This window comes from Lathyrus oleraceus, chromosome 6 (assembly GCF_024323335.1).
Source record: "Lathyrus oleraceus cultivar Zhongwan6 chromosome 6, CAAS_Psat_ZW6_1.0, whole genome shotgun sequence".
NCBI classification, from domain to species: domain Eukaryota; kingdom Viridiplantae; phylum Streptophyta; class Magnoliopsida; order Fabales; family Fabaceae; genus Lathyrus; species Lathyrus oleraceus.
This window is the reverse complement of record NC_066584.1, coordinates 245,919,894-245,944,412: the sequence shown is the minus strand read 5'-3', so window position 1 is coordinate 245,944,412 and position 24,519 is coordinate 245,919,894. Positions and strand designations below refer to the sequence as shown.

Sequence of the window (24,519 nt, the reverse complement as noted above, 5' to 3'; positions counted from 1 at the left end):
ATTGCCTAAGACAGTGACACCTGATAAAGCATGTGACATGTGCATGCTTGTGAAGCAAAGTAGGTTACCTTTTGTGAAGCAACTGTCAATGAGAGACAAACATGAACTGAATGTAATTTCATATGACATTTGTGGTCCTTTTGATACTCATCTCATTTGTAGATGAATTCAGTAGAATGTTGTAGGTGTACCTGATAAAGATCAAAGGAGAAGCTTTAAACATGTTCAAAAGGTTTAAGACTATGGCTGAAAAACAAAGTGGAAGACTGATTAAGATACTCAGGACAAATGGAAGAGAAAAATATAATTCTCATGAATTCAAGCAATTATGTCATGAAAATGGCATCTTACATATAGTAAATCCACCCTACACACCTCAACATAATGGTATGGCTGAAAGCGGGAATAGAAGCTTGGTTGAAATGGCTAGAACCGTGCTAAAACAAAAGTCATTGCCTCATCAGTTCTGGGGTGAAGCAATGTCTACTGCTACTTATGTTCTAAATATATGTATTACCAAGAATTTACAGAATTAGGTGTCAGAAGAATGTTGGCCATGAAGCAAGAATTTCATCACTCATCTTAAAGTATTTGCATCATTATGCTATAGACATGTGCTAGATGAAAGAAGAACCAAACTTGAAGATAAAAGTCAACCTATGATATTAGTTTGTTACCATCCAACTAGAGCATATAGGTTATATAATACAGTTACTGAGAAATTGGTGGTTAGTAGAGATGTAATCATCAGAGAAGCAGAATCCTGAGATTGGAACCAAGTTGGAGAAAGAACAAGAGTGGTTCCAATGCAGGCTCCAATGCAGTTTGATTCTGATGAAGTGAATCCAGTATTTACTGTGACTCTACTTGATGCAATGGAGTATACTCAATGGGAAAGACCAACCAGAAACAGACAGATACCTGCAAGGATGAATAATTATGAAATTGATTTTGATAATTCAGTGGATGAAGAAGGATAAATAATAAATTTGGAAATGTTAGCAGGTGTATAACCACTAAATTAACAGGATGCATTGCAAGACAAAGTGTGCAAAGATTCAATGCAGGCTCCAATGCAGTTTGATTCTGATGAAGTGAATCCAGTATTTACTGTGACTCTACTTGATGCAATGGAGTATACTCAATGGGAAAGACCAACCAGAAACAGACAGATACCTGCAAGGATGAATAATTATGAAATTGTTTTTGATAATACAGTGGATGAAGAAGGATAAATAATAAATTTGGAAATGTTAGCAGGTGCATAACCACTAAATTAACAGGATGCATTGCAAGACAAAGTGTGGAAAGATGCAATGAAGGAGGAATTCAATTCAATTGAAAAATGTGGCACATGGAAATTGACTCAACTACTAGAAAGAAAGAATTCAATTGATATGAAGTGGATTTTCAAGGTAAAGCTGAGTCCAGAAGGAATAATAGTGAAACACAAAGCAAGACTTGTGGAAAGGGGTTTCCTTCAAAGAGAAGGTATGGATTACTCTAAGGTATTTGCACTAGCAGCAAGGGATGAGCCTATAAGACTTGTACTGACATTAGTTTGCAATAGAATATGAACTTTGTCACACATGGATGTAAAATATGCATTACTAATTGGTCCTCTTCATGAAGAGGTATATGTATCTCAACCTTCGGGCTTTGAAGTAAATGGAAAAGAGAATATGGTGTATTGACTATACAAGGCATTGTATGGTTTGAAGCAGGTACCAAGAGCCTGGAACAAGAGAATTGATGTTTCATTCATCAGTCATGGCTTTAAAAGATGTTCAGTTGAGTACGGTGTGTATGCAAAATACAAGCAAGTTGAAATACTATTGTTGGTATGTTTACATGTGGATGACCTCTTGATAATTGGAGAATCTCAACTGGAAATTGAAGACCTCAAGAGTAAAATGAAGTCAAAATTTGAAATGTCAAATTTGGGTAACTTGTCCTACTTCCTTGGTATGGAGTTTCTATATAAAGAAGGTGAAATAATCTTGCATCAAACAAAATATGCTACTGACATGCTGAAAAGGTTCAACATGCTGAACTGCAATGTTGTTGTGACTCCTGTTGAATCTGATCAGAAGCTTGAAGAAGATAAAGAAAGTGTAGATGCCACTCTGTACAAGTAGATGATTTGATCATTGGGGAAGAAGGAGATGAAGATGAGAAGATGAAGTGAAAAAGAAATCCCAAATTGATCAAGGGATGAACTTCATTTGATCAATACCATCCATTCATTTTGGGGAAGAAGGAGATGAAGATGAGAAGATGAAGTGAAAAGAAATCCCAAATTAATCAATGGATGAACTTCATTTGATCAATACCATCCATTCATTTTGGGGGATGAAGTTCAAACTTCATCACCCCCAAAATCCAATGGTTTTGATCAAACTAATGTCCAATTCAACCAAGATCAAGGCCAAATAAAAGATGAGTCAACACAAAGTCAATCAAATAGCTCAACATAATTTTATGCAGTTAAACAATTTAATTTCAATTTTTAAATGAATAAAAATGCATTTAAAAAAATGAAAAACCTCAAGTCCCTTCAAATCACCAAAGAAATGGCCAAGGGATTTAACATATGTCAAACAAAGTCAAAGGACCTTTTGTCGCATCTCGGAAAATACGATTCCTCGCGATGGTCGCGGAAAAAATTACGTTCGAACAGAGTCGCCACCAAACTTTATTTATCCCAATGAAGGAATAGGAAAATATCGATAAAACCTTTGAAAAATAGAATAATGGTCGTTGCAACCATATTCGGGTTCGGGAGTTGATTACGCAAGAGGAAGGTATTAGCACCTCTCATGTCTGATGTACTCAGCGGGAACCTTTTAGTTCTAATTTGTGTTTCAAATGTTAATTTATGTTTGTTTGTTATCTTTGGGTCATAAAATGTTGAAAATAGAAATGGATGAGAACCTCATAAAGGAAAAAGGGGAGGTTTTTTATTAGTGTGCTCGCGAAGATACAACAATATCCTGCCTACGTATCCTTATGGTGTAATAAGGAAGTCAGAGCATTCGTAGTTCGGGAAACTACGGTTGGTTGGCGTCTTTTAGTGAACAGTTGTTTAGATCGTGTTCTAAAGGCTAAACGTCGGCTTGTCTACTCTCGGCGGAGGCTTAAGCATTGATTTGTTATGCGCATTAGAAAGGATTAAATGGTGTTCTTTTTGAAAAGAGTTTTGGTCACACGGAGGTGACAAGTTGGATTAATATGTTGGATGTTTTGATTAGTTGAGATGTTTTTGTTTGGATGACGATTACTCGGATAGTCGAGTAAGACAACTCGTATCCTAACAGTCGAAAAAGGGAATAGAAGACTCTAGACCACTTTCTTTTTCATCCTTAATTATAGAAAGGATTTGATAATAGTTAAGGTGTTTTGAACGGATGACGAATACTCGGATAATCGAGTAAGACAACTCGTATCCTAATAATTGGGAAAAGGAATAGAAGACTCTAGACCGCTTTCGGTTTCATCTGAATATTTATAAAAATAAGATTGTATATGGTTGACGTATTTTAGAATGAACGACAAGTACTTGAATGGATGAGTAAGACAACTCATATCCAAGCATTTGAGAGGAGGAATTGAAAACTCAAGACCATCTCTCTTTTCGTATAGTTTTGATTGAGAATGATTTGACTTACGGTATGAGTTGGTGAAAAATGACAATTGTTCGACTGGTCGAGTAAGAGAACTCGTATTCAAACAATTGGGGAGAGAATTTGAAAACTCAAAGTCATTTCCTTTTTCATTTAGCTTATTATGAAAGTATTTTGATTTAATCGGGGTTTGGAAGTTTGTAGAGGAACGACAATTGTTTGACTAACCAAGTAATAGAACTTGTATTCAAATAATCGAGGAGAAACATTGAAGACTCAAAGTCATCTCCCTTTTCGTTTCTTATTATAAAAGAATTTGATTTATTTGTTCTTAAGGGGATTAGAAATGACGATTATTCGGTTAACCGAGTAAAAGAATTCGTGTTCAAATAATTGAGGAGAGGAGTTGAAAACTCAAAACCATCTCCTTTTTATTCCTAAATGAAGTAGTATTTAATTGTGATTAGATATTTTAATTTAATATTCGATGTCAGATCGAGGTTTAAAATTTGTATTTTGTGAATGAATTGGATTTATTTAGTGAATAGTTCATCTAATTGATTAATTAAAATCGACTAGGTCTCATTGTAAGAAGGCCCAAGAGTAAGCCATGTGAGGTTGATGGTGATGCTTTTAAGAGCGATCGACTTACAAAGGTGTTTGAAAATGGGCTCGACTTTGACTCGAGAAATATGTGATTTATTTTCGAAATTGGTTTGAATGATCTTAAATCGGTGAAATCGACACAATCTTGTCACAATTATAACACGTCATACATATGCATTCAAGACTTGGTACAAATAAGTAGATACAAAATAATAATGCACACACATTCCACAAAAAATAAGTAATTATTTAAATTATAAATGATAGTAATAATAATATTATTAATTAATTAAATAATTAATGGAATATTTGAATTATAAATGATAGTAATAATAATATAATTAATCAATTAAACAATTAACGGACTATTTGATTTAAATAATAAGTAATTAAATAATAATGATACAACCAAATACTTGAATAATTACCATTAAGTATTATTAATAATAAAAACAAAAAATATATATATATAATTTTGAAAGAAAAGTAAATGAAATAAAAATATTGTTTTTTATAGTCATAATATTCTAATATATATATATATATATATATATATATATATATATATATATATATATATATATATATATATATATATATATATATATTACGTATATAAAAAAATATAATAAAGAAAACTAAATAAACAAGTCAAAAAATAAAAGAGAATGGGCTGATATTAGGGGAGGATTTAAATAATAAAAGGTAGTCTTTGGGCCCAATCTGGATTGGCCCAAAACGAACCCAGCAAGGCCCTTAAGGGCTGGTCAACTGTTGACCTCCTATGGAGGCGTCTGGATCAATAGATCTGGAGACTTGACCCAGTCAACAGATCAAGCGGATGGGTTGAGAGGGTGCACCATCATACGATGGGGGGGATCCACACAGGATCCCTTGGTTGACTCAGTAGTCAACTACACGTGCCGCCCTCTAGAGAGGCCATTTGGCCTCCACGCATCCACTCCATCCACCATATAAAAGCAAAACTTGAGAGAGAAAGAGAGAGAGCATCATTTGTTAATTTTCCTTCTCTCTCCTCAATCAAAACCCAGAGTTGCTCTGCAACTCTCTCCTCTTTCTTCCGTCATCTCCACGGCCACCACCTGCCGGAGAAGATGGTGGCGGCCGGCCAACCGTGGCGGTGCCGCCTTCTTCTCCGGCGAGCCACCTCTTAAACCAATAAACTTCCAACGCTAACCCCATCTATTTTTGGCTTCTGAATCCAAATTCGGCCTAGTTTCTCCCAAAACCTCTCTCAAATGGCCGGATCGGCGCTCCAAAAAATCACAAATCTAAAACCTAACCTAAAACGTTCTCTCTCTCGCGGCCAACGAACCCTAGTTCGTTCTAACAACGAAATATAACCTAAGCATCAACCATCATATGTTGAAACCCTAACCCCTAGATTTGAGATTTAACCTTTTGATCGGAGTCAATCGTCGGCGATGCCTCCCCATCGCGTTTGAGATAAGTCCCTTCTTCCTTTTAACTCCTTCTTCTGCTTTTGTTCTTCTCTCAACACTCTTCTGTTTGGATGCTGTCGCATCTCGAAAAATACGATTCCTCGCGATGGTCGCGGAAAAATTAATGTTCGAACAGAGTCGCTATCGAACTTTATTTATCCCAATGAAGGAATAGGAAAATATCGATAAAACCTTTAGGAAATGGAATAATGGTCGTCGCAACCATATTCGAATTCGGGAGTGGATTATGTAAGGGGAAGGTATTAGCACCCCTTACGTCCGTTTTACTCAACGGTAACCTTTTAGTTCTAATTTGCGATTTGATTGTTAATTTATGTTGTTTGTTATCTTTGAGTAATTTAGAGTTGATAATAGATATGGATGAAGACCTCAGAAGGGAGAAAATGGAGGTTTTTTATTAGTGTGCTCGCCAAGATCTTGCAATCTCGTGCCTACGTATCCTTATGGTGCAATAAGGAAGTCAGAGCATTCGTAGTTCGAGGAACTACGATTGGTTGGTGTTTTTTATGAACAACCGTGTAGATCGCGTTCTAAAGGCTAAACGCTGGCTTGTCTACTCTCGGTGGAGGCTTAAGCACTAGTTTGTTGTGCGCATCAGAAAGGATTAACAGTGTTCTTTCTGAAAAGAGTTTTGGTCACACGGGGGTGACAAGTTGAATCAATACGTTGGATGACGATTACTCGGATAGTCGAGTAAGATAACTCGTATCCTAATAATTGGGAAAGGGAATAGAAAACTCTAGACCACTTTCTTTTTCCTCCTTAATTATAAAAGGTTTTGATAATAGTTAATGTGTTGTTGAATGGATGACGAATACTCGGATAGCCGAGTAAGACAACTCGTATCCTAATAATCGGGAAAGGGAATAGAAGACTCTAGATGGATTTCTTTTTCATCCTTAATTATGGAAAGGATTTGAATGATGGTTAAGGTATTTTAAACGGATGACGAATACTCGGATAACCGAGTAAGACAACTTGTATCCTAATAATCGGGAAAGGGAATAGAAGACTCTAGACGACTTTCTTTTTCATCCTTAATTTTGGAAAGGATTTGAATGATGGTTAAGGTATTTTAAACGGATGACGAATACTCGGATAACCGAGTAAGACAACTCGTATCCTAATAATCGGGAAAGGGAATAGAAGACTCTAGACCACTTTCTTTTTCATCTGAGTGATTACGAAAATAAGTTTGCGTATGGTTGATGTATATTTATAATGAACGACAAGTGCTCGAATGGTTGAGTAAGACAACTCATATCCAAGCACTTGAGAAGAGGAATTGAAGACTCAAGACCACCCCCTTTCATATAATTTATTATGAAATGATTTGATTAATTTATTAATTGGCGGAAAAATGACAATTGTTCGACTGACCGAGTAAGAAAACTCGTATTCAAACAATTGAGAAGAGAAGTTGAAAACTCAAAGTCAGCCCCCTTTTTATTTTGTTATTTATGAAAATAATTTGATTTAATCTTGATTTAGAAGTTTTTAGAGAAACGACAATTATTTGACTGACCAAGTAAGAGAACTTGTATTCAAATAAATCGAGGAGAAAAAATTGAAGACTCAAAGTCATCTCCCTCTTCGTTTCTTATTATAAAAGAATTTGACTTGTTTGTGCTTAAGTGGATTAGAAATGACGACTATTCGACTAACCGAGTAAGAGAACTCGTATTCAAATAATCGAGGAGAGGAGTTGAAGACTCAAAACCATCTCTTTTTTCATTTCTAAGTGAAATAGTAGTTGATAGTGATTAGGTATTTTAATTTAATTTTAATAAAGAATACTCGATGTTGGATGGAGGTTTAAAATTTATGTTTACGAATGGATTGGATTTAATTAGTGAGTAGTTCATCTAATCGATTAATTAAAACCGAATAGGTCTCATTGTAAGAAAGCCCAAGAGTAAGCTATGTGAGGTTGATGGCGATGCTAAAAGCGATCGACTTACAAGGGTATGGAAATGGGACTCGATTGAATCGAGAATTGTTTGATCTTTAAATGATTTTACCGTGGTTTTAAATTAATGATGAAATTGAAGTGATTTTTGTAAATGAGTGTGAAATTGTGATAGTGTGAGAAATCGGTCAACTTTTAATTATCAAAATTAATTGATTAAAATTCGGTTAAGCTGTCTAATTAAGGTAATTAAAAGTAATTATCCAAAATTATTTGATCAAAAAAATTAATATAATCAAAGAACTAAGTTAATTAAACTTAGTTAACAAAATCATCTAACTTAATCAAAATCTTAATTAATTAATTTTAATAAAAATGACGATTTTGAATGAAAATAATTGAATTAAATCGGCCACCATGTGCTCATAAGTCGGTTTGTGTGAAATGCCAACTTGATTAATGTCATCCGCAAGATCATAACGCGGTGAGAATATCGTATTGTTGTATAAACACCTTAGTGACATAAAATCATCAATACCATGCAAAATTTGATTTTAGCACAATGGAATTGAAAAAACAATTTATTTACGACATATTGTAAGAGTCCATCAAAACAGAATGATAATATATACACATGTCATTTTGGTTAACACATGTTAATCTTAAAATGGCATAAAACTGTTTTAATGAGATATACAATAGCTATCTATTAATAAATATATAACCAGTTTTTAATCCATAAAATAAACTACATTAATATTAGAAATTATTTTTAAATGGATAAAAGATAATTATTTACGACATATTGTAACAGTCCATCAAAACAGAATGATAATATATACACATGTCATTTTGGTTAACACATGTTAATCTTAAAATGGCATAAAACTGTTCTAATGGAATATACAATAGCTATCTATTTATAAATAAATATATAATCAGTTTTTAATCCATAAAATAAACTAAATTAATATTAGAAATTATTTTTAAATGGATAAAAGATAAAATTGAAAGCATAACAGGTGGAGAAGAATTTAGTTACAGTATTGTTTAGCCTTCCTCTCTTTTCTCTACATTTGACCAACTTAAATGCCCCTTTTTGTTTAAGATTTTTCAGGCAAAACCGATGGGCTACCATAGCAGTATCAGTATGAATTGTTATCACACAATTGACATAAAACAAATCAACGATAACATAGGGGCCATATTTAAAAAAAATTGCTACAACCTGTTACCGAAATTAAAGCATCTGCATCTAAAACAAAATCCTACAGCCTCCTAATTGAAACAGAAACGGCAAGCGGATTTATTTAATTTTCAAGGCTAATCATTTAACCCTAACATGAACAAACCCTCAAAAGAACGCAAATACGGATCGAAAAAGAACATATAAACAAGAACATCAACCACACATTATCGAAAGCAAGTGAGAAAGGAAAAGTTACGAACCAACCGACAAAGCTGATGAACACTATTCAGTGCAATCCATCCACTCCTCTTCGCACTTGACTTCGATATTCCGGCAACTGTTTGCGGTGGTACGGTGTGGAAAATGCTGCCCTAGACGGCGAGCGGAACTCTTTCTCAATTTCGAAATCATAAAAAAAAACCAAAACTTATAACGGGAATCATCGGTTTCAATCTGGCGTAGATTTGGGTAAGAACTACTACTTCTTCTCAACCGGATAACACTGGTAACCGGCGATTGCAACCGGTTCGGAGTTTCGTCACTAGAGAATCCAAACCATTTCTGCGATTCATAGCCACCAGTTTCAACTCTATGAGAGGATACCGAAACTCTTCGGAAGGTAATGTTTTGATCGGGAACAGCATCGGTGGGGCTTTGCTGCGGTGACGATTCGTCTTCGTTTCATCTAGCGAAAATGCCGAACAGGATGGCGACAAAGACGAGGATAATGTTGAAGGAGTTCCAGTTCCAGTTCCAGATGGTTTTAACGGGGGAGTGTTGGAGGATGTTGGTGAGTTTTGTGCGTCAGCGGAAGGTGGGGGAAGGGTTAGTGTAGTCGCCGGAAAGGAGTGGCGATTTGGGGGGTTTGGTTTGAAGGTGAAACGGTGAGAACGACGGAGGTTGAAGAAGACGATCTCAAGGCCCTTTCTCTGTTTTTTTTAATTTTATTTTCTTTGCCTTTTTCAGAGAGAGAGAGTATTGAATGGGGGAATAGTGTTTGTGAGGAAAAAGATCTCAAGAGAAGCTTTTATTACTTTTCTTTTCTTTTTTTTAATATATTTATTTTGTTACCGTTGGAAGAAGAGAGTTTTCTTTTATTTTTATTTTTTTAATTATTATTCAATTTATTTCTAAATTCTGAGTGGATAATAAAATGTACATGGATTGTGAACTTAGACCCTTAATTTATTTGAATCAACGATTCAGATCGAATCAAAGAAGCACACCAAGAAACACACATTATTTAAATAAATCAAAATGTATATAATGCATTTTTTAGATGACTTAATCGATTTAAAACAATTTTAATCAATTGAATCAAATAAATTCACAACTTTTTAAATAACCTTGATAAAATTAAAATAATAACATAGAATATTTTATTTATTCAATCTGACTATTTTGACGAAAGAACAAAATTAAAACGACTAAAAATGAATAAAATTCGGACAAAAATTTGCTCGAAAAATTAAATCGGATGCATGAGAATGATCAGTGCAAAATATACTTATTGAAAAAATACAATGTTTCTTCAAATTCTGAAATAAATTTTCACCGGTTAAAAGGCTCAGGCGGATCAAAACACAACTGAAACATCTACTGAAAAATACAACGAGCACACTAGGTTAAACTACATGAACTGTAGATTAATAATACTAGTGTCTGTAATTTTAATTCTGAAACTTTTTACCCGCTGATTTTACATGTTCTTGAGAAATGATTTAACCAATTTGTCTGTATCTTCAATAAATTTATTCTGAATGATATTTTAGGTTTTACTCATGACGAAATGCATGTCATGTTGTGCGTATGATGCAAATTAAAAATGAAATCAGATTTACGAAAATTGAAATATGGTCGGATAAAATTGGGGTATGACAGTTGCCCCTATTTATTTAACCTTAACCAAAAGGTAAGAATGACAGCAGTCTTCATACATTCGTAGTGGAAGGTAATTAAATACGAAAAGACCCAAATTTTGTCCTTTGAAATGCAAGGAAGAAATACAAAAAAGAAAATGCAGTGAGAAATACAGTAAGAAAAATTATCAAAAAGGTAAAATGAAACAGTCGAGACTCTCTGGGAATCATCAGAACAGTATCTTGGATGTTATAATCGAGATATTCCGGTAATGGAATGATACCTCAACTAAATCTCAAGACTTTTCCAGGATGCTAGAGCAGTATCTCTAAAAAGTCTGGCATGAGACTCTTCATATTGATGAAGCAGCATCTCAACAGTAAAAATGAGATTCTCTGTATCGAGTCGAAACAGCATCTTATATGATAGAATTAAGATATTCCAGCAAGGGAAAGATACCTTAATTGAATCTAAGACTCTCCGAGGATATTAGAGCAGTATCTCCAAAAAAAATCTGAAATGAGACTCTTCATTTTAATGAAGCAACATCTCAAACAGTAAAAATGAGATTCTCTGTATCGAGTCGAACCAGCATCTTATCTGATAGAATTAAGATGTTCCAGCAAGGGAAAAATACCTTAATTGAATATAAGACTCTCCGAGGATATTAGAGTAGTATCTCTAAAAAATCTGAAATGAGACTCTTCATATTGATGAGGCAGCATCTCAAACAGTAAAGATGAGATTCTCTGTATCGAGTCGAAGCAGCATCTTATATGATAGAATTAAGATATTCCAACAAGGGAAAGATACCTTAGTTGAATCTAAGACTCTCCGAGGATATTAGAGCAGTGTCTCTAAAAAAATCTGAAATGAGACTCTTCATATTGATGAAGCAGCGTCTCAAATAGTAAAAATGAGATTCTCTGTATCGAGTCGAAGCAGCATCTTATATGATAGAATTAAGATATTCCAACAAGGGATGGGTACCTTAATTGAATCTAAGACTCTCCGAGGATACTAGAGCAGTATCTAAAAAAAAAACTGAAATCAGACTCTTCATATTGATGAAGCAGCATCTCAAACAGTAAAGATGAGATTCTCTATATCGAGTCGAAGCAGTATCTTATATGATATAATTAAGATATTCCAGCAAGGGAAAGATACCTTAATTGAATCTAAGACTCTCCGAGGATATTAGAGCAGTATCTCTAACAAAATCTGAAATGAGACTCCTTATATTAATGAAGCAGCATCACAAACAATAAAAATGAGATTCTCTGTATCGAGTCGAAGCAGCATTTTATATGATAGAATTATGATATTCCAACAAGGGAAAGATACCTTAATTGAATCTAAGACTCTCCGAGGATACTAGAGCAGTATCTCAATTTTTTTTTGAAATGAGACTCTTCATACTGATCAAGCAGCATCTGAAACAGTAAAGATGAGATTCTCTATATCGAGTTGAAGCAACATCTTATATGATAGAATTAAGATATTCCGAACAAGGGAAAGATACCTTAATTGAATCTAAGACTCTTCGAGGATACTAAAGCAGTATCTCAAAAAAAAATCTGAAATGAGACTCTTCATATTGATGAAGCAACATCTCAAACAATAAAGATGAGATACTCTATATCGAGTCGAAGCATCATCTTATATGATAGGATTAAGATATTCCAGCAAGGGAAAGATACCTTAATTGAATCTAAGACTCTCCGAGGATATTAGAGCAGTATCTCTAAAAAAATCTGAAATGAGACTCTTCATATTGATGAAGCAGCATCTCAAACAGTAAAAATGAGATTCTTTGTATCGAGTCGAAGCAGCATCTTATATGATAGAATTAAGATATTCCAACAAGGGAAAGATACCTTAATTGAATCTAAGACTCTCCGAGGATACTAGAGCAGTATCTCAAAAAAAATCTGAAATGAGACTCTTCATATTGATGAAGCAGCATCTCAAACAGTAAGAATGAGATTCTCTGTATCTGGTCGAAACGACATCTTATATGATAGAATTAAGATATTCCGAACAAGGGAATGATACCTTAATTGAATCTAAGACTTTCCGAGGATACTTAGAGCAGTATCTCTAAAAAAATATCCAAAATGAGAGTCTTCATATCGCTGAAGCAGTATCTCAAACAGTAAAAATGAGATTCTTCAGATAAATGAAGCAGTATCTCGAATATTCGCCTGTTGGGGGAATTTTTGAAAAGACTCCTTTTGAGGGAGATTTACTAGAAATGCTCTGCAGGGGAAAAGCTCATAAGAGGCTTTTTAGGGTAACCTCTGCTTGGGGAGCAATGATTGGAAGAAGAGAGTTTTCTTTTATTTTTATTTTTTTAATTATTATTCAATTTATTTCTAAATTCTGATTGGATAATAAAATGTACATGGATTGTGAACTTAGACCCTTGATTATATTGAATCAACGATTTAGTTTGAATCAAAGAAGCACACGAAGAAACACACATTATTTAAATAAATCAAAATGTATATAATGCATTTTTTAGATGACTTAATCGATTTAAAACAATTTTAATCAGTTGAATCAAATAAAATTCACAAATTTTTAAACAACCTTGATAAAATTAAAATAATAACATGGAAAATTTTATTTATTCAATCTGACTATTTTGACGAAAGAACAAAATTAAAACGACTAAAAATGAATAAAATTCGGGCAAAAATTTGCTCGAAAAATTAAATTGGATGCATGAGAATGATCAGTGCAAAATATACTTATTGAAAAAAATACAGTGTTTCTTCAAATTCTGAAATAAATTTTCACCGGTTAAAAGGCTCAGGCGGATCAAAACGCAACTGAAACAGCTGCTAAAAAATACAACGAGCACACCAGGTTAAACTACATGAACTGTAGATTAATAATACTGGTGTCTGTAATTTTAATTCTGAATCTTTTTACCCGCTGATTTTACATGTTCTTGAGAAATGATTTAACCAATTTGTCTGTATCTTCAATAAATTTATTCTGAATGATATTTTAGGTTTTATTCATGACGAAATGCATGTCATGCTGTGCGTATGATGCAAATTAAAAGTGAAATCAGATTTACGAAAATTTAAATATGGTCGGACAAAATTGGGGTATGACAGATGATGTGTGCTATTGTTTTCTTTGAATGTTTATGTGTTTGGTGTTTAAAATTTATTTTTGCTTGTTTCTTCTTTTTTGATTCAAAAACCGTGTCCTACTGTTAACCTGTTCTGGATATATATCCTTTTCATCATGAATTTTTAGGTTTTAAACTTATTTGCCAGTCTTGCTTTTCACTCCAGGTTTTATGGGATTGTTGTTCTGTGGATTTAAAGTTGTTTTAATTGGTGTTCGTTATGGCCTCTTGTGCAAAGCTTTAATCTGAGCATTTTATTAGTTATCTTTCAGTTTTCTTTAAGCGCTTATTTGATAAGCCCTTTTAATCTCCGAGTTGGTTTTTGCAGGTTTACAAAAGGTGAAGAGGCCTTGAATTGAAAGGAAGTTTGCGCCTGTTTTGGAGTTTGGATTTGGGGGCGCTGTGAATTTCAAAGGAGTTTTGGCAAATGGATTGAGGATGCCACTTCAGACTGCTGTATATGCAGCTAAATTCAATTTTTTTCCAATTTACTTTGATGTACTTTGGACTTTTTTGGATAATTATGTAAACACTTTTGGACTATCATGTAAACTTTTGGAATTATTTGTAAGATTTTGGATTAAAAATTCAATTATGCAATTAATCTTTTTTAAACATTTTAAGCTTTATCTCAATATTTTATTTGTGTTAATAAAAAATGCTTAAACTTTATCTTAATCTAAAAAATGATTTGGGCCATAATGCAATAAAATGGACTCTTAATTTGGTTACCCTTAGCATGTTACTATTAACCAAAATAAAATGTGACAAAAGGTCTAAAATAAAACATGCCACAAATATTGCAATTTCAACCTTAATCACAAAATCAACACATACACATACATATGGTGACTTGATCTAAACCAACACACGCATACTTAAAAAAATGCAAATTTAGTTTAAGGATTTATGAATGGTTTAGAAATTTGGCACATATATTTGAGATGTGAAAATGAGCTTAATAACAAGTGATCATAAAAATAATCATGTCTCTTAATACTTACTGATAATCAAATGGACTTTGGATCAGTGATGTAAAAAGATTTGAACCACACTTTGCAATATTAATTATGGACATGTTTATGTGAATGAGCTTTTTTTAAACCAAGAGATCTCATGGATAAACCAAAATGGGCCTTGTTAACCAAAAAGTCCCAAAATGCACATACCATCCCATGCTTCAGTTAATAGCAATAAGAGACAAATGCAACATATGTCTTCTTAAGGATCTCAACAGATGAAAATGTCACTGAAGACTTGATGTCACTAAGGGCTGAGAAACCCTAAGATAGAACTTACGCCTTAAGATAGAGTTCATGCCTTATGACATCTGGTAGTGAATGTTGGTGAAAAAGTTTTCCTTACCCGAACAAAATTGGGGTATGACAGCTGCCCCTATTTAATTACCTCGAACTGGAAAGTAAGAATGACAGCAGTCTTCGTACATTCGCGGTGGGAGATAAATAAATACAAGAAAGACCCAAATTTTGTCCTAGGAAATGCAAAGAAGAAAATACAGGAAGAAAGTGCAATGAGAAATTATCCTAAAGTAAAAATGGAACAACCAAGACTTTTTGGGAGTTGTCAGAACAATATCTTGGATGTCATAGTCGAGATATATTAGTAATGGAGTGACATCCCTATCTAAATCTCAAGACTTTTTCCAGGATGCTAGAGTAGTATAAAGAAAATCTGGCATGAGACTCTTCATATTGATGAAGCAGCATCTCAACAATAAAAGTGAGATTCTCTGTATCAAGTCGAAGCAGCATCTTATATGATAGAATTAAGATATTCCAGCAAGGGAAAGATACCTTAATTGAATCTAAGACTCTCCGAGGATATTAGAGCAATATCTCTAAAAGAAATATGGAATGAGACTCTTCATATTGGTGAAACATCACCTCAAACAGTAAAAATGAGATTCTTTGTATCGGGTCGAAACAACATCTTATATGATAGAATTAAGGTATTCCAGTAAGGGAGAAATACCTTAATTGAATCTAAGACTCTTCGAGGACACTTAGAGCAGTATCTCTAAAATAAATCTGAAATGAGACTCTTCATATTGATGAAGCAACATCTCAAACAGTAAAAGTGAGATTCTCTGTATCGAGTCGAAACAACATCTTATGTGATAGAATTAAGATATTCCAGCAAGGGAAAGATACCTTAATTGAATCTAAGAATCTCTGAGGATATTAGAGCAGTATCTCTAAAAAAATCTGAAATGAGACTCTTCATATTGATGAAGCAGCATCTCAAACAGTAAAAGTGAGATTCTTTGTATCGAGTTGAAACAACATCTTATCTGATATAATTAAGATATTCCAGCAAGGGAAAGATGCCTTAATTGAATCTAAGACTCTCTGAGGATATTAGAGCAGTATCTTAAAAAAAATATGAAATGAGACTCTTCATATTGATGAAGCAGCATCTCAAACAGTAAAAGTGAGATTCTCTGTATCGAGTCGAAACAACATCTTATTTGATAGAATTAAGATATTCCAGTAAGGGGAAAAATACCTTAATTGAATCTAAGACTCTCCGAGGATATTAGAGCAGTATCTCTAACAGAGAAATGAGATTCTTCAGATAAATGAAGCAGTACCTCGAATATTAAAAATTAGATTCTTCAGATAAATGAAGCAGTATCTCGAACACTAAAAATGAGATTCTTCAAATAAATGAAGCAGTATCTCGAATATTCGTCTGTTGGGGGAATTATTTAAGAAAGGACTCCTTTTGAGGGAGATTTACTAGAAATGCTCTACAGAGGGAAAAGCTCATAAGAGACTTTTTAGGGTAACCTCTGCTTGGGGAGCAATGATTGTAAGGGAAAATGCTTGGAATATCTTTATTAGTCATAAAGTTGAAAAGTGATTTGTTGAGAAATAATTCCACGAGCATATGCAGGGTAATAACTTCATTCAGAAATGAGAAATGTCCAAGATATACATGAATGACCTTGGATCCTGATATTTTAGAATTGATTTTTGTATGATGTTCCACTTTAGTTGGGAATTCCATGCATGGGGTGATGCATGGGATGTATACAAGCATGCAATTTGCTAGGGATATTTAGGATGTGCATGTAGGAATGTGAATGATTTTTATTTTGTTGAAACTCCCATTTTATGGAAGTGTTATGCATGAGTATGTTGATGACTGGTATGATTATTTCTTGGTGAATTTTCCTATTTGGTAGGGAGATTATGTATGTAATTGATGTACATGGCGTATGTGATGTATGCGGGTATGCAAATGGGTAATTGGGATATGCCCCAGTTAAGACGTTTTTGCTTTGAGGAATGATGCCAGTAGTGGACTTTTGTTATTGGGGTGATCTAATGAAGATCAAGCTTTGATGCCCCATTAGGTGATTTTGGAAAATATTTGGGTTGCTCCAGGCCACTGAAGGGTTCAGACTTCTCAACACGCGATACTCCATCCATGATTTATTAATGTTTCTGCTGGAAATACAATGGAGACTTGCCCCGGTTTGGCTATATCATGAGTACATTTATGAGAGGTGTGAATTAGTGGTTGAAAGGAACATAGGTGTCAGCAAACAGTCCTACACCCCTGTGAAAAACGAGGGTGAACTTAGAGACTAAGGGATTCGCCCGCTTACTGTTTCAAAGGCAATTTTACCACTTTATTCAAACATGTGTTTTATTTTCTCCAATAGTTTTAAAAGTGTTGTTTATAAAAAATAAAGGTGCTTCGCAAACAAACAGATAAAATACAAAAAATGATTTTGGTACACTTTTGAGAAAAATTCTCTTTTATTGATTTGACCCTTAAATGGGCGATTGTACATAAAGATGCAGTTCCTTAATGAGGTCATTGTTGTGCATAGAAATAAAATGGCAATGAAAATTGAGTTCTTATTGAGTTTCCACACTGCTATGATCTTTATGTCTTTGATAGTCCAAGCACTTTACTTTTGAAAAGTGTGGTAGATTGATTCTTTGTCTTCGAGGGATGTGTTAGATACCTGAAAGTACAACTCTTCGCCTTGGAATTAATCCCTAACTTTTGCCTGGACCTCCCTTTCGGGTTTTCGATCCACCGGGATACCCATTTTGATACACCTGTTGTTGCCGCATTGGCTGTTGATACGGTATGGGTACCACAACGGCGACTTGGCCATATGAAGCATGTTGCTTCCCCTTATAGCTTCTGGATATAGCGTTTGTTTCACAGCCTCCAGAATACTTCTTCGGTGCGCTAGGGGATGCCACAACTCCTGGAATCTTTCCATCCCTCAACCCTTTCTCTATGCGATCTCCAATTGTGACTAGATCTGCAAAGTTGGACGTTGCACTACTCACCAATCTATCAAAGAATGGATCCTTCAAGGTGTCTACAAATATTCCGGTCATTTCCTTTTCAGACAATGGTGGCTCTACCTGAGCAGCCAACTCTCTCCACCGCTGGGCGTATTCTTTAAATGACTCATTTTCTTTCATGGTCATCCCTTGTAATTGCATTCGGTCGGGTGCCATATCTAAGTTATATTTGTATTGACGGAGAAATGCGTCAGCCAAATCCTCCCAACTTTGAATCCACCCCTGCTCTAAACTCATGTACCATCTCAGAGATGCTCCACTTAGACTGTCTTGGAAACAATGTACAAGTAGTTTGTCGTTTTCGGTATGAGCAGCCACTTTCCTGAAGTACATTACCACGTGACTTCTTGGACAAGTCTGTCCTTTGTATTTCTCGAAATCAGGAGTTTTAAATTTAGCCGGGATGACTAAATTTGATACCAAACGCATGTTCATGGCAGAGGCACCGAATATATTATTCCCCTCTTTAACTTTGATCTTCTTTTCCAGGGTACGGAGCCTATCTGCAGCAGGATCTGGAAGTATCTTACGCTTCGGTTGATCAGGCACATAGAAAGCATCATACTGGTCATCTCCAATTTCGGATCCATGATGAGTAGACGTATCAGAAGGCTCTGCATGATCCCCATCTCCTTTGCCTCCTACCGGTATCTGAACCAATCTCTTCTTGGTGGGGACGTAACTCTCGTCTTGGGGGTTTAAACCTGGTGTGGCATCATTCCTTTTTGCCCTAGCTTCTTCCTCCTCAATCCTCTCTCTTTGAGAAATTGCGAGCATTGTCTCCAAAAGTTGATCCATTTTCTCTTGGATCGTATTGATGTCTGTCCTCATGGTAATTTGGTTAGCCTCAACTTGCTCTAACGTCATCTTGTAGTTGATTCGTGTCTCGTATCGGTGTTGATTAGTCAGTGTGGCTGGATAAAGGGTAAAAAGGTTGGGTATGTTTTTTTGAATTTTTATGAAGCGTGATGCATAATGAAGATGCGAAATGTTATGCATATTTTATTTTCAGGGAATCATTCAAGTTCTATTAGTTGTTAGTAATTCGAAGAAACAAGAAATACTTAGAATAGCAATAATGGAGTAATTTTTAAACGTCATTCATTCAAGTACATAACATAGGGATCCAAAAAGGCCATAGTTCAAAATACATTTGTTAAAGGAACAAAATATAAGACATAAGAAAATTAAACTGCAGGCTTTCTGGTTTGAAGCTCTTCTAGTTCCTCCTTGAATCTCTTTAGCAACCTTTTATAGAGCAGAATGAAACTGATTATGGCTGGAGGAGTGCTATCTTCCTTCAATTCTTCGAATGCGTCTCTTAACTTCCATGGTAATTCTTTAGCCGCCCAATTACAGAACCCCACTAGCCCATCGAGCTTTGCACGGAACTTATCCCTATCTCCTTGCAAGAAGTCTATGGTCTTCTTAAATGATTCATAATCTTCAATCACATAGTCTCGCTCCTTCAACCATATCGAGTTGTCTTGGTGTAATGACTCTAGCTGGTTCTTCCAATAGCTGGTAGACTCTTTTACGTCTCTTACTTCTCGACACTTCTCCTCCCATATTATGGGTGAAACCCTAGAAGCTTAGGTGGCTACATTCTTGAGTCGGCGCTCCTGATCTACTTCAGCCTTTGCATGATGAACAAAATTTGTGAGTTCTTTTATCTGAGCCCCAAGTGTATCTCTTATCGTCTTGTTTTCCTTCGTGGCTAGATGCCACCAACGCTCATTGTCTTGACATTCTTTCTGAGCTCGTCGTAATTGACCCTTAAGAGTATCTAGGCAATGGTCATCTTGTTCTAGTCCCACTTTGATCTTTTTCCTCTTATGCTCCTCTTTGTTGAATTTTTCCACATGTGCCTGAAGTTGTGCCTCTTTTCTCTCAAGCTCCCACTTCATGGTGTTTTTCTCATTGATGATTTGTTGGAGTTTTATCTGCAACTCTTCATTCTCTTTTTATAGCTTTGCCATGGTGGTGTTGAGTTCCTCCACTTATTCAATAGGGACATGGGTGAGCTTAGGTTCAGGAAGAGGTACAGGTGCCCGAATGACGAATGGCATTTTGATCATCTCCACCCTTTCCTTTACCCACTGAAAATATGGTTCTTTTGTAATCCCATTTTCTCTCCCCAAATCAGCTTTCCCTTTTCGATTGACATTCTTCTAAGCCTCTTTGATTCGTTGGGACAAGCTAGGATTCTCAACCCCAAAGTCAAGTAACAAGAAAGCTTCCAAAGACCTCGCCTCTGGAGGGCCTTCCATTGGGTAGCTAAGTTGTCTGAGTGATAGAACTGGGTTAGCATTCATACATCCTTGAGTTCCAATAAGTGGTAGATTAGGGAAATCCCCACAGCTGAATATGATGTCCATGTTGATGTATTCTTTTGAATACCAAGAAAGATCTTCAGATCGGAGTGATCCCAATCTTTGAGGCCAACTAACATCTGTCTGTTCAACCCAAGCACCTGTCTTTGGAAGATGCTCAAGAAACCACTGATATAGTAAAGGAGCACAACAAGCAATCATTCCTTTCTTCTTAGTGTACTTATGGCTCATGTAATAGTAAACATCAGCTAACAAGGTAGGTACTGGGTTTCCAGTAAGGAAAACACAAATAGCAGCCATGTCTATGAAACCATCCATATTTGGGAATATGACGATGCCATTGATGGCTAACGCAATAGCAGAGTAACAAGCGTCCAAACTTTCTGCTTTTAATAGGGTATGAGCTCTTTCCAAGAGAAAATTTAGCGAAAATCCTTTGGTATTCCCTTTGGTCTCCAGGTTAGCCTCTACTTCTTTTTCATCCATGTGAAGCGTGCTACCAATGATATCAAGGGGAAAAGATTCATCTATCCCTTCAAATAGTGGCTTGTTCTTCATAGGAATCCTAACAATACGCTCGAATTCTTTCAACATTGGTGCTAGCTGGAAGTCTTGGAATGTGAAGCATCTTAAAGGTAGGTCATAGAATTAGGCCAAAGTGACCAAAGCTGTATGGTCCACTCGTTGGTTAAGGATGTTGAGCAAATTTCCATAATTCTTCCCAAAGTTGATTCTGTACACCGGGTGCATCTGAGAGACCAAGTCACGTAAGCTCCTTAGATCGGGATCTTTGAACTTGAAAGAGTAGATGTTTCTTTTGCTTGATTCCATGTTTCTTGAATTCCTGCAACTTATGACACTCAGATTCCTTGGAAATAAAATAATATGAGTGTTATGTTATGAGTGATGTTATGCATGCCACAGGTAGGTCAATATACAAGCCGTAAGAGTGGGTATTCTTGGTTACTAAACAAAACCCTTTTGGGAGGATGCTAAAGTTAAAAGGTTCCCAAAGTCATCAATCACTATTTAGGAAAGTTATTGTCATGACGAAAACTCATCTGTCAATAACATCCCCAAACAGAGTCTCGTTTGGGTGAGGCCTTCGTATGGTCCCAAAGAGGAAAACTCCTAGTGCGTCCATACTACACAACTCTCGAGTCCAAGGTTCTAATAAGGTTCTCAGAGTCATTGATCGAGGTTGGGAATACTACTGTAAGGTAGTAATACGCCCAAGGGATCTCATCTGATTGGGGCTTTCGTATTAACCCAATAAGTCTGAGACTTTTCAGGTAAATATTACATAACCACCAGATATAATGGATTAAAAGGTCCCTAGAGTCATTGATCCAACTCGAGAATACTATCGTCGTGATGAAAACTCGTCGAACAATAATATCTCAAGAGAATCTCCTCTAGGCGGGGTCTTCGTATCTTCCCAACAAGGAAGACTCCTTGTGGGCGCCCACTACGCAACCACCAACTTAATCTTATGGTTTTTCTCAGACTCGGGTGGAGAGCCTATCTCACAAAGTATCACCAACCAGAGAACCCCAATAATACATAGCCAATAAAACATCATACAATAATCATGACAACATAATAATAATAGAATAAATAATAAACAGATAAACAAAACTAACACACAATACATCAACTGAACTAAATTAGGCTTCACTCTCTTTTGCTTGGGGTTTCCCCAGCAGAGTCGCCATCTGTCGCATCTCGAAAAATACGATTCCTCGCGATGGTCGCAGAAAAAATTACGTTCGAACAGAGTCGCCATCGAACTTTATTTATCCCAATGAAGGAATAGGAAAATATCAATAAAACCTTTGAAAAATAGAATAATGGTCGTCACAACCATATTCGGGTTCGGGAGTTGATTACGCAAGAGGAAGGTATTAGCACCTCTCACGTCCGCTGTACTCAGCGGGAACCTTTTAGTTCTAATTTGTGTTTCGAGTGTTAATTTATGTTTCTTTGTTATCTTTGGGTCATAAAATGTTGAAAATAGAAATGGATGAGAACCTCATAAAGGAGAAAGGGGAGGTTTTTTATTAGTGTGCTCGCGAAGATACAGCAATCTCCTGCCTACGTATCCTTATGGTGTAATAAGGAAGTCAGAGCATTCGTAGTTCGGGAAACTACGGTTGGTTGACGTCTTTTAGCGAACAACTATTTAGATCGCGTTCTAAAGGCTAAACGTCGGCTTGTCTACTCTCGTCGGAGGCTTAAGCATTAATTTGTTATGCACATTAGAAGGGATTAAATGGTGTTCTTTTTGAAAAGAGTTTTGGTCACACGGAGGTGACAAGTTGTATTAATATGTTGGATGTTTTGATTGGTTGAGATGTTTTTGTTTGGATGACGGTTACTCGGATAGTCGAGTAAGACAACTCGTATCCTAACAGTCGGGAAAGGGAATAGAAGACTCTAGACCACTTTCTTTTTCATCCTTAATTATAGAAAGGATTTGATAATAGTTAAGGTGTTTTGAACGGATGACGAATACTCGGATAATCGAGTAAGACAACTAGTATCCTAATAATCGGGAAAAGGAATAGAAGACTCTAGAACGCTTTCGGTTTCATCTTAATATTTATAAAAATAAGATTGTATATGGTTGACGTATTTTAGAATGAACGACAAATACTTGAATGGCTGAGTAAGACAACTCATATCCAAGCATTTGAGAAGAGGAATTGAAAACTCAAGACCATCTCTCTTTTCGTATAGTTTTGATTAAGAATGATTTGACTTACGGTATGAGTTGGTGAAAAATGACAATTGTTCGACTGACCGAGTAAGAGAACTCGTATTCAAACAATCGGGGAGAGAAGTTAAAAACTCAAAGTCATTTCCTTTTTCATTTAGCTTATTATGAAAGTGTTTTAATTTAATCGGGGTTTGGAAGTTTATAGATGAACGACAATTATTTGACTAACCAAGTAAGAGAACTTGTATTCAAATAATCGAGGAGAAACATTGAAGACTCAAAGTCATCTCCCTTTTTGTTTCTTATTATAAAAGAATTTGATTTATTTGTTCTTAAGGGGATTAGAAATGACGATTATTCGATTAATCGAGTAAAAGAATTCGTGTTCAAATAATCGAGGAGAGGAGTTGAAAACTCAAAACCATCTCCTTTTTATTCCTAAATGAAGTAGTATTTAATTGTGATTAGGTATTTTAATTTAATATTCGATGTCGGATCGAGGTTTAAAATTTTCATTTTGTGAATGAATTGAATTTATTTAGTAAATAGTTCATCTAATCGATTAATTAAAATCGACTAGGTCTCATTGTAAGAAGGCCCAAGAGTAAGCCATGTGAGGTTGATGGTGATGCTTTTAAGAGCGATCAACTTACAAAGGTGTTTGAAAATGGGCTCGACTTTGAATCGAGAAATATGTGGTTTATTTTCGAAATTGGTTTGAATGATCTTAAATCGGTGAAATCGACATAATCTTGTCATAATTATAACACGTCATACATAGGCATTCAAGGCTTGGTACAAATAAGTAGATACAAAATAATAATGCACTCACATTCCACAAAAAATAAGTAATTATTTAAATTATAAATGATAGTAATAATAATATTATTAATTAATTAAATAATTAATGGAATATTTGAATTATAAATGATAGTAATAATAATATAATTAATCAATTAAACAATTAACTGACTATTTGATTTAAATAATAAGTAACTAAATAATAATGATACAACCAAATACTTGAATAATTACCATTAAGTATTAATAATAATAAAAACAATATATATATATATATATATATATATATATATATATATATATATATATATATATATATATATATATATATATTAGAATATTATGACTATAAAAAACAATATTTTTATTTCATTTACTTTTCTTTCAAAAAATTATATATATATATATATATATATATATATATATATATATATATATATATATATATATATATATATATATATATTACATATATAAAAAATATAATAAAGAAAA

The 24,519-nt window shown here is 34.8% G+C and overlaps 1 protein-coding gene across 1 annotated transcript; it reads right to left on the bottom strand.

Moving 5' to 3' along the window:
* Nucleotides 1–20,342: 20,342 nt before the first annotated feature.
* LOC127094977 (uncharacterized) lies at nt 20,343–21,098 on the bottom strand. Its single transcript, XM_051033733.1, has one exon. The coding sequence runs from the start codon at nt 21,096–21,098 to the stop codon at nt 20,343–20,345; it is 756 nt and encodes a 251-aa protein (XP_050889690.1).
* Between the last annotated feature and the right edge of the window lie 3,421 nt (nt 21,099–24,519).